The sequence below is a fragment of the Rhinopithecus bieti genome, unplaced genomic scaffold (assembly GCF_001698545.2).
Source record: "Rhinopithecus bieti isolate Rb0 unplaced genomic scaffold, ASM169854v2 scaffold_1673, whole genome shotgun sequence".
Taxonomy (NCBI): Eukaryota; Metazoa; Chordata; class Mammalia; order Primates; family Cercopithecidae; genus Rhinopithecus; species Rhinopithecus bieti.
The window spans coordinates 4,511,090-4,525,964 of NW_016804690.1; the positions used below are offsets into that span (position 1 = coordinate 4,511,090).

General features: G+C 40.6%; 1 protein-coding gene across 1 annotated transcript in view; it reads right to left on the reverse strand.

The window, feature by feature from the left end:
* IARS2 (isoleucyl-tRNA synthetase 2, mitochondrial) overlaps window positions 1-14,875 on the reverse strand; it is an 80,916-nt gene that overhangs the window by 3,195 nt on the left and 62,846 nt on the right. Inside the window, exons 15-21 of the mRNA XM_017870009.1 lie at window positions 10,922-11,030; window positions 8,237-8,339; window positions 6,779-6,904; window positions 5,663-5,794; window positions 4,071-4,177; window positions 2,698-2,843; window positions 1,556-1,746 (exon numbers count right to left, since the gene is read on the reverse strand). Coding sequence (XP_017725498.1) covers window positions 1,556-1,746; window positions 2,698-2,843; window positions 4,071-4,177; window positions 5,663-5,794; window positions 6,779-6,904; window positions 8,237-8,339; window positions 10,922-11,030 — 914 coding nt within the window. The remainder of the gene's footprint in view (window positions 1-1,555; window positions 1,747-2,697; window positions 2,844-4,070; window positions 4,178-5,662; window positions 5,795-6,778; window positions 6,905-8,236; window positions 8,340-10,921; window positions 11,031-14,875) is intronic.

A 14,875-nucleotide genomic window follows, 5' to 3' on the forward strand; every position in this document is an offset into this window, starting at 1 on the left:
AACAAGTTTATACAATTAGTAATGGATGGAACCAGGACTCCATCTGACAGCTACTTGGGATGATTCCTAAGGAAAATACATTCCTGTTTTTGAAAATCCCAAAGTATTTTTTCCAATAAAGATTGATCCAAACAAGCTGTTCTTTTCAGTTTATTACTTAGAAAGACTGAAGTCAAAGGAAACACAGTATGCAGGAAAAAAAGGCCAGGACTAGGGAGTGTTACCCTGGCCAGGTCACAGCTTCAGCAGTCCTCACTTCCTCGCTTGTAAAATGAACAGCTTCCCAAGTTTTAAATTTTAAAATGTGAACATCTCATCTATTATACCTACTAGCTATTTCAAGCTCAAATCTTAGTCATGCTAATCACATCACTGAAAATTTAAATTGAGCTTACCATACAAAATGAGATGGGTATTTTTTAGAAAACTGACACTAATAAAACTTTTTAAAAATAGCTCTTTCCACCATCTTTCTGCACCGCCACAATGGTGTGCATGAATGTCCTGGCTGATGCTCTCGAGAGCACCAACAATGCCGAAAGAGAGGCAAAAGCCAGGCTTTAGGCCACTCTCCAAAGTCATCATCTGGTTTCTCACTGTAATGATGAAGCATGGTTACATTGGCAAATCTGAAATCACTGATGATCACAGAGCTGGGAAAATTGTTGTGAACCTCACAGGCAGGCTAAACAAGTATGGAGTGATCAGCCCCAGATTTGATGTGCAACTCAAAGATCTAGAAAAATGGCAAAAATATTCTGCTTCCATCCCACCAGTTTGGTTTCATTGCACTGACAACCTCAGCTGGCATCATGGACCATGAAGAAGCAAGATGAAAACGCACAGGAGGGGAAATCCTGGGATTCTTTTTCCAGGGATGTAATACATAATATTTACAAATAAAATGCCTCGTGGAAAAAAAAATTATATTCATTGCCAATTCTCTTCTTAAGCATTTAGACTGGAGAAAAATCTCATCATTATGTGAAGCTATAAACCAATCTGGCCAATGAACCCTAAAATCCCAAGAAGAAAATTCTGATGGCCCTTCTGGAAATAAAATAAGATAAATGCTTTGAAATATATGTGGTAACTTGTTGGAGAAAATGACTTTTCTCCAGATTTCACAAAATAAAATGGAAACTCTTTTGGGTTTGTTTTGAATCTGGTCCAGATGGATGAAATTCTCAGGAAACCTGACCCTTAATACAAAACTCCCAATTTTTACACATTCAAAGACGATCATGATCAATTTATATGTCACCTGTCTTCTAAACAGTCCTGAGGCCTTTGATTTGAAACAGAACTTTATTTATTCCTTCCCTGTCCCTACACAGTAACATGTACGTGTTACATGCACAGAACATGTTTTACAAGACATGGAAAAGAACATGGTGAAGTAGGAAACAAAGAATCAGTGATAATATCAGGATTAGAAGACAAACCCTAATTTCTAAATTAATTTTTTTTTTAATTTAGACACATTTTAAAAGCAAATTTCAGGCAAAGCTCTATGATACTAACACCATTTCAAAAGGGACATATTGCTGCATACCTCTATGATCTCAAAAAGCAGTCCAGGTTCTATCACTATGATAACCTTGTACTCAGCTGCATTTTTGCCAGGGATGCTTCCAAGAAATGAATCTCGCATTGCACACGCACTCTCCACAGCTTCTTCCAACCCGGGCTTCTTCCAGATAGAACTAGTACGAATCCACCCAGTACGGAAAACACTCTTGGGCTCTTCAGAAGAACAAAAACAGTAAACTGCTTTACAAACATCCTAGGCTGTATATGAAGCTCTAACTATTAAATATTTACCATTAATGGGAAATAAGAATTGTTATTTACAGTAATCAAGTGATGAAATATTATGGAGCCATCCTAATTATTTACAAAACATTTCTATCAGCATTGGAAAATATTTGTTACGTTTAAACAAAAGAGAAAATATATAATAAGAGCTCAAAGAAAAAAAAGGATACTTAGAAAAAATAATATAGAAATATCCCAATCTTAACAGCTATCAGTAGTAAGATTATAAGTGACTTCCCCCTCTTTCTATAACTATCATATAATACTCACTAAAAGCACTATATTTTGTTTTAATATAACCTAAAATATATTTCAGAACTTTTTTTTTTTTTTTTTAAGAAGGAGTCTTGTGCTGTCACCCAGGCTGAAGTACAGTGGCATGATCTTGGCTCACAGCAACTTCCACCTCCCGAGTTCAAGCAATTCTCCTACCTCAGCCTCCCAAGTAGCTGGGACTACAGGCGCCCACCACCATCATGCCCGGCTCATTTCAGCAGACATGGGGTTTCGCCATGTTGGCCTGGCTAGTTTTGAACTCCTGACCTCAAGCGATCCACCCACCCCAGCCTCCAAAAGTGCTGGGATTACAGGCGTCAGCCACCACACCTGGCCATTTCAGAACATTTATAAAGGTATTTAAGAAAAAAAGTGATTTCTCAACATAGTCAAGCTGCTAATACATTTCAGAAAACACAGAATTCTGAAATTTACCCTACTCCTCTACAAATAGGTGGAGAAACAAATACATGACCAAGATATACTGTCACAGAGCAGTCACTGTAAATGGATAAGTGCCCCTTTTATGAAGCAGATAAAATTAGAAGTTGCACCTTTATCAGGGCTCTTTCTCATTAAGAGTATAAACAAAGTATTCCTTACCTTTAATATAAGGTATGTGCTGGAACACCTCTTCAGCCAGGTGAGGAAGAATGGGAGCAAAAGAACGAACTATTACATCCAAAATTTCAACTAATGCAGTCTGACAAGAGCGTCGTTTGGGGTCATTTTCCTTTTCACAATAGAGCCTGAACAAGAACAACTTATTCAGCAGTTGACAATATTTTACACATTATGGTCACCAAAATAGGACCTACCTCAGGTTGAGTTTATTCCTAGTGGCTAATCTTATGGTTGTAATCATCTTCTACTTAAAGAATACAATATACTCTCCTACAATTTCACTCCGTCCAGGTGTACCCACCTCCTCGAAAGCACTCATGGCTAGCTATTTCATTCTGTTTCTCAGGTGGATGACAACCAGAGTCTAGACTACCATATTAAAGGACTATGAATAAGTTAGTTGACGGTATTTCACATGTGGCTCCCACCCACTACAATGCTATTAGTGTTTTAAGGGAAGGAGTAGGAGTTAGAATCCCTATGTGCAAGGTCCTTGGGGTGCTGACAGGCTGAGGCTAACACCTCAGACTGGACTCATTATCATAAAGATAGGACCGTCACCTGCACACTGGAGCAACAGATGAAGATTTGCCATCAAGCCCTCTTCTACAAGGATACTGCTAATATTATACACTGTTACCATATAATTGCACATACATATCTCTCTCTTCCCCTCAGGATCTGAGAACTCCTGAGAACAAGCATTATGTTCATCATCTGATACTAGCAGTGATGATTTTTTGAACACTTTATCAAGCACAGCGTTAAGCACATTATTGCTTTTCCTTCTCAATCACGAGGTAAGTATTATTATACTCATTTTACAGATGAAGAAACAGATTACACAGTAAGTTGCCCCAAATCAGAAAGCTAGTAAGCGGGAGGGCAAACCTTTATACTCAAGCTTGACTCCGGAACCCAGTCTTAATAACTGCACAACACTGCCCATCTTGCTCATCACTGAATCCCCGACGGTTGCCAAACACAAGTAGACACTCAAAAAATAGTTGCTGAGGTTTTGTTGTTGTTGTTTTCTGAGACGAGGTCTTGCTCTGTCGCCCAGGCTGGAGTGCAGCGGCACAATCTCCGCTCATTGCAACCTCTGCCTCCCAGGTTCAAGCAATTCCCGTGCCTCAGTCTCCTGAGTAGCTTGGATTACAGGCATGTACCATCATGCCCAGTTATTTTTTGTATTTTTAGTAGACACGGGGTTTTGCCATGTTTGCCAGGCTGGTCTCGAACTCCTGGCCTCATGTGATCCACCCACCTCGGCCTCCCAAAGTGCTGGGATTACAGGCATGAGTCACCACGCCTGGCCATTGTTAAGCATTTTAATATTTAGTCATACATACCTATCTTTGATTATACTGAAATAAAAGTGAGAGAGCTCTCTGGTATAAAATGTCCGTAACAGCCGAACAACTTTTCCAAAATCATATTGTTTGTATAATTCGGTAATCTAGGGAACAAAGTCAAAATAAATTCGGAAGCTGAGACAGGCAAATGAAAATGTTAAGTCATCACAAGCAAAATATGCTCATTTCAAAAATATATTTCAAAGAGACAAACACAAAACAGGCAATATGCAAGAACTCCTGGGAATCTTCAAAATGTCATTTCTGGATAACACATTCGACTACACTCAGAAAATACTATTTTACTCTGAGAACTACGAAAGAACATTAATCAAGGAAAGAATGAGATTGTAAATAATAAAATCACACCAGTTTTACAACAGCAAACAGTGGAAGTTACCAACAGTTCATTAGTGTTCCTTCATTGATGCCTCATTTATTTTTGATTGGGCAAAACTGGTATGTACACTCTGACTTAAGGGTGCACTAATGCAGACACATTTCCAATTGTGAGAAAACACCATTTTTTTTTTTTTTTTTTTTTAAAGACAGGGTCGCCGGGCGCGGTGGCTCAAGCCTGTAATCCCACCAACTTTGGGAGGCCAGACGGGCGGATACGAGGTCAGGAAGATCGAGACCTATCTGGCTAACACGGTGGAAACTCGCGTCTCTACTAAAAATACAAAAAAACTAGCGGGCGAGGTGGCGGCGCCTGTAAGTCCCAGCTAGCCGGGAGGCTGAGGCAGGAGAATGGGCGTAAACCCGGCAGGCCGGAGCTTGCACGTGAGCTGAGATCCGCCCTGCACTCCAGTCCGGGTGACAGAGGAGATCCCGATCAAAAAAAAAAATAAATAAATAAAATAAAATAAAATAAAAATAAAATAAAATAAAATAAAATAAAGACAGGGTCTCACTCTGTCAATCAGGCTGGAGTGCAGTGGCACAATCACAGCTCACTGCAGCCTCAAAACCCTGAGCTCAAGCGATCCTCCTGTCTCAGTCTCCCAAGGAACTGGGACTACATGCACTCGCTAACATGCCTGGCTAATTTTTAAAACTTTTGTAAAGATGGGTTCCTGCTCTGTTGCCCAGGTTGGTCTTGAACTCCTGGCCTCAAGGAATCTTCCCACCTTGGCCTCCCAAAGTGGTAGGATGTATAGGTGTGAGCTTCTGCGCCCAGCCAGAAAACACAAATTACTTAAGTCTATATAAAAATGAGCAAATGTCTTATGAGACAAATAGGAATAGTCATTTTGGTTATTTCTGTACTTTATTATGAGAAGCACATCTGCAGATAAATAAAGTATAACTCCACTTTATTCCTTCTTGTTGGAGAAATAGAGCTAATCGTAAGAGAAAAATCTGGTCTGGACATATTTCTCTAATCTTTTAAGAAACTCAAAAGATATGATAACACTTTATACCTAAGGCCAACCTGGGGATGTGTGGAATTTAGCAAGCATAACCCTTTCAAGAGTGCTATAGTTACTATTTCCAGCAAGGTCTGTTCCACTGAGATAAAACTAAAATTTTAACCTAAAATAGTGCTGATATTACTAGTTTCCAGAAGTTTATTAATTTACATTTACCTTGTTTGCCAGATCCTGCAGTAAATGTAGCATATACTGGTCTATGACATACATATCGTTAATAGGGATGGAATCTGTTTCTGGGTTGAAATCAGCCACATTTCCCAAAAGAAAGCGGAGTGTATTCCTAAGCTATTCATAGGAAGAAAAGATATGCAGTTAAAAAAATTTAATGATGCCTTCAATTTTCATTGAAAAGTTATGCTTTTACTCTGTAATTAAGTTGGATTCATCCAACTCCTGTCATTTTCTTAATGGGGTATTTTTATTATCATTCCAAATAAGACTACAGATGTAAAAAAATAAAAGACAAAAAGTACACAACAAACTCTTATTCCAATAGCCCAGTTATAGAAACCACCACAGGATTTTTATGCCTAACGACTGAATTTTCATTACATTTCTTTATTACGTTAGGACACATCACCTTTCAGTAGCCCAGTTTATTCATGTGTGTGGGTCAGAATAATGTTATTTCACTTGCTTCACAGGTGAAAATAAAGATGCATGGAAAAATGTGAAAGGTTATTGAGTACATAAATATACAAAATTAATATAATCTATACTATGCTATACTACATTTTATATATTATATTAATAAAATATAAAGGATATTACATAAAAATTATATAAAACTACTGGTATTACTACCAATGTTTTGAAACAAATAAATTAACACAAGACTTTTTTTTTTTGAGACGAAGTCTCACGCTGTCACCAGGCTGGAGTCCAGTGGTGGGATCTTCGGTCACTGCAACCTCCACCTCCTGGGTTCAAGCAATTCTCCTGCCTCAGCCTCCCAAGTAGCTGGGACTACAGGCACGCGCCACCACGCCCAGTTAATTTTTTATTTTTAGTAGAAGCGGGGTTTCACTATGTTGGCCAGGCTGGTCTCGAACTCCTGACCTCGTGATCCACCCACCTCGGCCTCCCAAAGTGCTGGGATTACAGGCATAAGCCACCGTGCCCAGCCAACACAGATTTTTAAAAGCTCACAATATATGGAGAACTCATTTTCATTCAGTTTTTTCAGTGCCAAACAAAATGTGTCTCATTTTTTAAAACACTGATTTGGCAAACCTGTCCTTTAGAAATAGGAAGAATAATGGTTCTAACCTTGCTAATATCATCTCTGGCAGCATTGAGCACGGATGGGCCAATTGCAACTTCGGTGAAGACATTGGAATCAGCTACCCACCAGCGAAGGACATCAGCGCCATAGGGAGGCTCTTTGCTTTGATCCTTTTCATTGAGAAAAAATATATAAACACAATGGCTTTCAATTCCAATTAGCCGAACAAATGTTTTAGGTAAAGCTCCTATTCAGAAATTTTTGAGCATAATACAAGTATAAACTATACTAGCATTGTAATGAAATGCAGGCTAACAATCTCAAATCAGGCTGTATCTACAAAAAAAAAACTGGAAAAAGAAAGAGCGTGCTCTGCAATTTTGTTCAACGCACAAATGCTCATACCTAATCTCTTCCCTGGTCATATCTGTTTCCATCTATTACAGCTGGCAGTTAGACACAGGGCAGTGTCAGGGAGGTCTCTATAATAAGGGAGGGGAAGAGGAAGGCCTGCTTTTCCTTTCACTATTTCCTAGCAACTCTGTATACAAAACAATGAATGGTTACAGGATGTTAGGAGGGCAGTAAAAAGCTACAGGAGTTAAAAAATCAAAAATCAAAAAAACAGACAAACGATTTATTTCACAAAAGCAGCTCCAAAACCCCCCCAAATTTATCAGCAACCTCAGATTTGATGTACATTTAGGACCTGCTTTAAAATGTATAATTTTCAACAACATAATAATGAAACATGCACTTAGAAGTTGTAATATCATTTTTTCTTTTATCATTTCCATTTAACTATACAATTACACTTTGCACTTTTTTTTTCCACTTCAGACAGTAACGTGCCTACACTGTAACAAGGTTTGAGGGAGGCATACCTCACACAATAGTGTGAAAACCCGATCATCACACTTATGAATCACAAAAGGATCTATACATTTTAAAAGCTCTTAGACAATTAAAAAAGGCCGGGCGCAGTGGTTCACACCTGTAATCCCAACACTTTGGGAGGCCGAGGCGGGCAGATCACGAGGTCAAGAGATCGAGACCATCCTGGCTAACACAGTGAAACCCCGTCTCTACTAAAAATACAAAAAATTAGCAGGGCGAGGTGGCGGGCGCCTGCAGTCCCAGCTACTCTCGAGGCTGAGGCAGGAGAATGGCGTGAACCCGGGAGGCGGAGCTTGCAGTGAGCTGAGATCCCGGCCACTGCACTCCTGCCTGGGCGACAGAGCGAGACTCCATCTCAATAAAAAAAAAAAAAGAAAAGAAGAAGAAGAAGAAGGAACAGCATGGTTTGGGACCTAACTGGAGAGTCAGGCCTGAAATGAGGTAAAAGGACCACAATCCTAGCCTCTGCCTTTTTCATTAAAATCATGTGTTGAGAGTATAAAAGATAGTTTTTATTTTACATTGAAGTAACTATCTTAAGGGCTTTGGCTGCAAATTTAAGATCCTTAAAACAAAAATAAAATACATTTTAGAGAATCACCTACTTGTCCTCCATTAACGACAACATCAGGATGAATGACATTCCCAAGAGACTTGGACATCTTTTCTCCCTTTTCTCCAAGGGTAAATCCATGAACAATCACTGTCCTAAAGGGACAAACCAGCTATGTTAATGATAAACACAATTATAATTATCTTTTTGAAGATTATGTATAGCTAAAAAGAGTATCTAAGTTTGACACAAAATATGATTTTCTTGACTGATTATGAATGAAACCTTTTCTTTCTTTTTTTTTTTTTTGAGATGGAGTCTCACTCTTGTCGCCCAGGCTGGAGTGCAGTGGCCTGATCTCGGCTCACTGCAACCTCCACCTCCCAGGTTCAAGAGATTCTCCTACCTACTCCTGACCTCAGGGGATCCACTTAACTCGGCCTCCCAAAGTGCTGGGATTACAGGTGTGAGCCACCCTGCCTGGTCGAAACCTTTCCTTAAAAGTCAAATTCAGCTGGGTGCAGTGGCTCACGCCTGTAATCCCAACACTCTGGGAGGCCAAGGCAGGCAGATCAATTGAGGCCAGGAGTTTGAGGCCAGCCTGGCCAACATGGTGAAACCCCATCTCCACTAAAAATACAAAAATCAGTCGGGTATGGTGGCGTGTGCCTGTAGTCCCAGATACTCAGGAGGCTGAGGCATGAGAATCACTTGAACCCAGGAGGTGGAGACTGCAGTGAGCTGAGATCGTCCCACTGCACTCCAGCCTGGGCGACAGAGTAAGACTCCATCTCAAAAAAAAAAAGTCATTCTTAGCTCATGTATCACAATGGTTAGTTAACTCTCGACTTACACAAAGGAAAACTTTAGATATTTTCATCACTGAACAGATTATTTTCTGAGCTTCTGCTGTGTACTGATTTTATCATTAAAGCTAACCAGTTTAGAAATAGCAACCTACAGAGACAGCAAGATCAGAGGTTGCCAGGTGCCCTAGGGTAGGAGTGGAGATTAGCCACAAATGGGCATGAGAAAACTTTTTAGTGTGTTAGAAATGTTATAAAACCTTTTGTGATAGCGGAAAACTATATAATTCACTAAAAATAAAAAAAAATTTAATGAAAAAATAAAACCAAGAAAAAGGGCTGGGCGCAGTGGTTCACGCCTGCAATCCCAGCACTTTGGGAAGCTGAGATGGGCGGATCACAAGGTCAGGAGATCAAGACCATCCTTGCTAAGATGGTAAAACCCTGTCTCTACTAAAAATACAAATACAATTAGCCAGGTGCGGTGTTGGGCGCCTGTAGTCCCAGCTACTCGGGAGGCTGAGGCAGGAGAATGGCGTGAACCCGGGAGGCAGAGGTTGCAGTGAGCTGAGATTGCGCCACTGCACTCCAGGTTGGGCGAAAGAGCGAGATTCAGTCTCAAAAAAGAAAGAAAAAAACAAACAAACAAACAGGAAAAAGTATGTCTTAAAAAGAGCAGATTATTGTCTCAAAATTATTTTCAAAAGACAATTTGAAAAAAACAGGATCCACCCTTCTATTGGTCTTTAAAACACACATTAAGAAACAAAAACATGTAAAAGGGTCAGGCATGGTGGCTCACACCTGTAATCCCAGCACTTTGGGAGGCTCAGGAGCATGGATCACTTGAGATCAGGAGTTCGAGACCAGTCTGGCCAACATGGTGAAACCCCGTCTCTACTAAAAATACAAAAATTAGCCAGACATGATGGCATGTGCCTGTAATTCTAGCTACTCGAGAGGCTGAGGCAGGAGAATCGCTTGAACCCGGGAGGCAAAGGTTGCAGTGAGCCAAGATCGCGCCACTGCACTCCAGCCTAGGCGACAGAGCAAGACTGCATTTCAAAAAAAAAAGAAACATGCAAAACGTTCTGTGATGGATTTTTATCCTGAGAGCCACAATCTTAAGCTAAGCTATTTAGGAATCTTTCTGATTAGTACTTTCACCCACACATTTGAAAAAGTAATTATGTGTACTAAATGAGAATACCTAATTTAATAAAATTCACAAAAGCAATGTTTCAGCTCACTAGCCACTGTGGATATTACAAATATAAAGGACATCTGCACTCAGGCTGTCTTCTCTCAACCTCAAATATCCTTCCCTACATTCCTCCTGGTCAAGTTTTACCATAGATCAAGATCTAGTTCTAGGCCAGGCATGGTGGCTCACACCTATAATCCTACCACTTTGGGAGGCCAAGGCAGGAGGACTGCTTCAGACCAGGAGTTTGGGACCAGCATGGGCAATGGGAGGAGAATGCATCTCTAAAAAAAAAAATTAAAAATTAGCCAGGTGCGGTGGTGCATGTCTACAGTCCCAGCTACTCAGGAGGCTGAGGCAGGAGGACTGCTTGAGCCTAGAAGATGGAGGCTGCAGTGAGCTCTGACCACAACATTGCACTCCAGCCTGGGTGACTGAATGAGGTCCTTTCTCAAAAACAAACAAACAAACAAACAAAAAAGAACTACATACGTTCCCCCAACTACTCCAGTCAATGCTGACTTTTTCTTCAAGGAGTTATGATCTGCATCACACTCACAAGACACGTTGGTGTTGTCTCCTTTGTCCTTTCTCTTTTTTTTACATCAAATTCTTACAGGACACTGTAAGCAATGAAGGGTGGTGCCTTATCATCTCTATAGTACTCAGCATAGTGCTTCACACACTGGCAGGTACTCAGCAGGTTGGCTCAGGTATAAATACTTACTTATAAGGTGCTTTCTTCCTTGCTGCCACACTTGTTAATAAGGATGACTGAAACCAACCCCCGAGCTGGTCTTTTCCTTCCAAGTACAAATCTGCTCTTTGGTCAGGACCTCAAAATTAAATATTAAAAGAAAAAAAACCCAGAAATTTAAGTTAATTAAAATAGAAAAAGAAGATACTTATTAATTAATAACAATTAGTGGGGAGGAAGGGAAGTAACTTTACAACAGAGAAAACTGGCAGACGCCACCTTAACCAAGAAAGTCACCAAAGTTACATATCACCAGTAGTAATAGGACAGAGATATATCATGTGACTTCTGAAATGATGTATAGAAATAAACACAGTATTCTTTCTGCGATATTCCTACCTAAAATGCGTAACATGAATCTAATCATGACAATGCATCCTACAAACCCAGAGAGACCATCTACAAAATAAACCTGTACTACATGAATGTCAAGGTCATGAAAGACACAGAACAAGAACTAGAGAGACATGACAATTAAATGTGACATGTGATCTCAGATTAGATCTTGGGTCCTTTTTTTTTCCTCTTTCCACATAGGATTGTGGTAAAATTATTAAGTTCTATAGACAGTTAACAGTATGGAATCAATGTTAATACCCTAATTTTGATGTCTGTGTTGGTTACGTTAAGAGATCATCCATGTTTGGGGGAAATATATACTAAAGTATTGAGATAAAAGATGCATCTTTTCCTCTACATATATATACATAGAGAGGATACATAAAGCAAATGTAGTAGAATGTTAACGTTAACGTTGGGAAATCTGGATGAAGATCATGCTGTAATTCTTTATAATACTTTATGACTTTTTAAAATAAAAGGGTTTTCAAAAAAGTAACATGAGGTCTTTGATGATGATTACATCCATATTTTAAATCTAAACTCACAACTCTCAAAGCCCCCATAATCCGTTTTATTTGTAAAATTATGATTTGTCCTTATATCCTAAGATTGAAGATTTAGTGTTGCAAACTTTATGTAAGAAAGATTACCTGAGTGGAGGTAGGGAAACAAAATTTAAATAACTGAATCAAACCAATTCAATTACACCAATATTACTGAGCACTTGTTACATAGCAGGCATTGTGTTAGATCCTGGGGAAATCTGGACTGTGCTTCTTGGAGCTGACATCTAGTAGGGTAGATTTTATGTTAAACAAGAAATAACTGTGATGGGGTCAGGTGTGGTGTCTCACGCTTGTAATCCCAGCACTTTGGGAGGTGGAGGCTGGCAAATCCTGAGGTCAGGAGTTCGAGACCAGCTTGACAAACATGGCGAAACCCCATCTCTAAAAATACAAAAATTACCTGGGCATGGTGATGGGCGCCTGTAATCCCAGCTACTTGGGAGGCTGAGGCAGGAGAATCACTTGAACCCAGGAGGCAGAGGTTGCAGTGAGCAGAGATTGTGCCACTGCACTCTAGCCTGGGCGACAGAGTGAGACTCTGTCTCAAAAAAAAAAAAAGAAAAGAAATAACTGTGATGGGTGTTACCAAGGGGAAAATAAAGGGTTTAACCTAGTCTCTGCAGCCAGGAAAGTCTGAGATAATGTAAGAAAGTAAATCATATGCAGTGAAAACAAATCTCTAGCTAGACTGAGAAAATAGAAAAGAAGATCCAAATAACCAAAACCAGAAGTGAAAAAGGAGACATGGGGCCGGGCGCGGTGGTGCACGCCTATAATCCCAGAACTTTGGAAGGCAGAGGCAGGTGGATCACAAGGTCAGGAGTTCAAGACCAGCCTGGTCAAGATGGTGAAACCTCATCTCTACTAAAAATGCAAACATTAGCCAGGCATGGTGACAGGCACCTGTAACCCCAGTTACTTGGGAGGAATGAGGCAGAGAACTGCTTGAGCCTGGGAGGTGGAGTTTGCAGTGCGATGAGATCAGGTCACTGCACTCCAGTCTAGGCGACAGAGCAAGACTCTATCTCAAAAAAAAAAAAAAAAAAAGATAAAGGAGACATACAACAGACAACACAGAAATACAAAGGATCATCAGAGACAACTATAAACAAATGTACACTAACACATAGGAAAACCTGGAGGAAATGGATAAACCCCTGGACACATACAACCTACCAAGATTAAACCAGGAAGAAACAGAACAGTAAGGAGTAACTGGACTGAATAAGTAACACAAAGTCTCCCAACAAAGAAATGTCTAGGACAAGATGGCTTTACTGCTGAATTCTACCAAATATATAAAGAACAACAATTCTGCTCAAACTGCTCCAAAGAATCCAAGAAGAGGAAACTCTTCTTAAATCACTGTACAAAGCCAGCATTACCCTGATACCAAAACCAGGCAAAGACACAACAAAAAACAAAACTACAGGCCAATATCTCTGTTGAACAAAGACACAAAAATCCTCAACAGGTTGGGTGCGGTGACCTACACCTGTAATCCCAACACTTTAGGAGACCGAGGCAGGTGGATCATGAGGTCAGGAGGTCGAGACCATCCTGGCTAACATGGTGTAACCCATCACTACTAAAAATACAAAAAATTAGCTGGGCGTGGTGGTGGGTGCCTGTAGTCCCAGCTACTGGGGAGGCTGAGGCAGAATTGCTTGAACCCAGGAGGCAGTGGTTGCAGTGAGCTGAGATCGTGTCACTGCACTCCAGCCTGGGCGACAGAGCAAGACTCCGTCTCAAAAAAAAAAAAAAATCAACGTGGCCAGGCATCGTGGCTCATGCCTATAATCCCAGCACTTTGGGAGGCCGAGGGGGGGCTGATCATTTGAGGTTAGGAGTTCAAGACCAGCCTGGCCAACATGGTGAAACCCCATCTCTATTAAAAATATAAAATTGCCGGGCACGGTGGCTCATGCCTGTAATCCCAGCACTTTGGGAGGCTGAGGCAGGTGGATCACCTGAGGTGGGGAGTTCGATTCCAGCCTGACAAACATGGAGAAACCCCATCTCAACAAAAAATACAAAATTTGCCGGGTGTGGTGGCACATGTCCCAGCTACTTGGGAAGCTGAGGCAGGAGAATCGCTTGAACCTGGGAGGTGGAGGTTGCAGTGAGCCCAGGTTGTGCCACTGCACTCCAGTCTGGGCAAAAAGAGTGAGACTCCGTCTCAAAAAAATAAATAAATAAAAATTAACCAGGTGTGGTGGCACATGCCTATAATCCCAGCTACTCAGGAGACTCAGGCAGAAGAATCACTAGAACTCGGGAGGCGGAGGTTGCAGTGAGCCGAGATTGTGCCACTGCATTCCAGCCTGGGCGACAGAGTGAGACTCCATCTCAAATAAATAAATAAATAAATAAATAAACAAATAAATAAATAAATAAAGATTCAATGCAATTCCATGCAAAATACCAATGATATTCTTCACAGAAACAGAAAAAGCAATCCTAAAATTCATATGGAAACACATAAGACTCCCAAATAGCCAAAGTAATACTGAGCAAAAAGCACAAAGCTGGAGGCATCACACTACCCAACTTCAAAATACACTGCAAAATTATAGTAAAAAACAGCATGTGTTGGTATAAAAACAGACACTTAGACCAATGGGACAGAATGGAGAACCCAGAAATAAATCTACCTGTTTATTGCCAACTGATTTCTAACAAAGGCATCAAGAACATACGGTGGGAAAAGTATACCCTCATTAAGAAATGGTGCTGGAAAAATTGGCTATCCATGTGCAGAAGAATGAAAATAAACCCCTACCTCATCTTGGCTAACATGGTAAAACCCCATCTCTACTAAAAATACAAAAAATTAGCCAGGCATGGTGGCAGGTGCCTGTAGTCCCAGCTACTAGGGAGGCTGAGGCAGGAGAATGGCGTGAACCTGGGAGGCAGAGCTTGCAGTTCGCAGAGATCGCACCACTGCACTCCTGCCTGGGCGACACGGCGAGACGAAGGAAGGAAGGAAGAAAGGAAGGAGGGAGGGAGGGAGGGA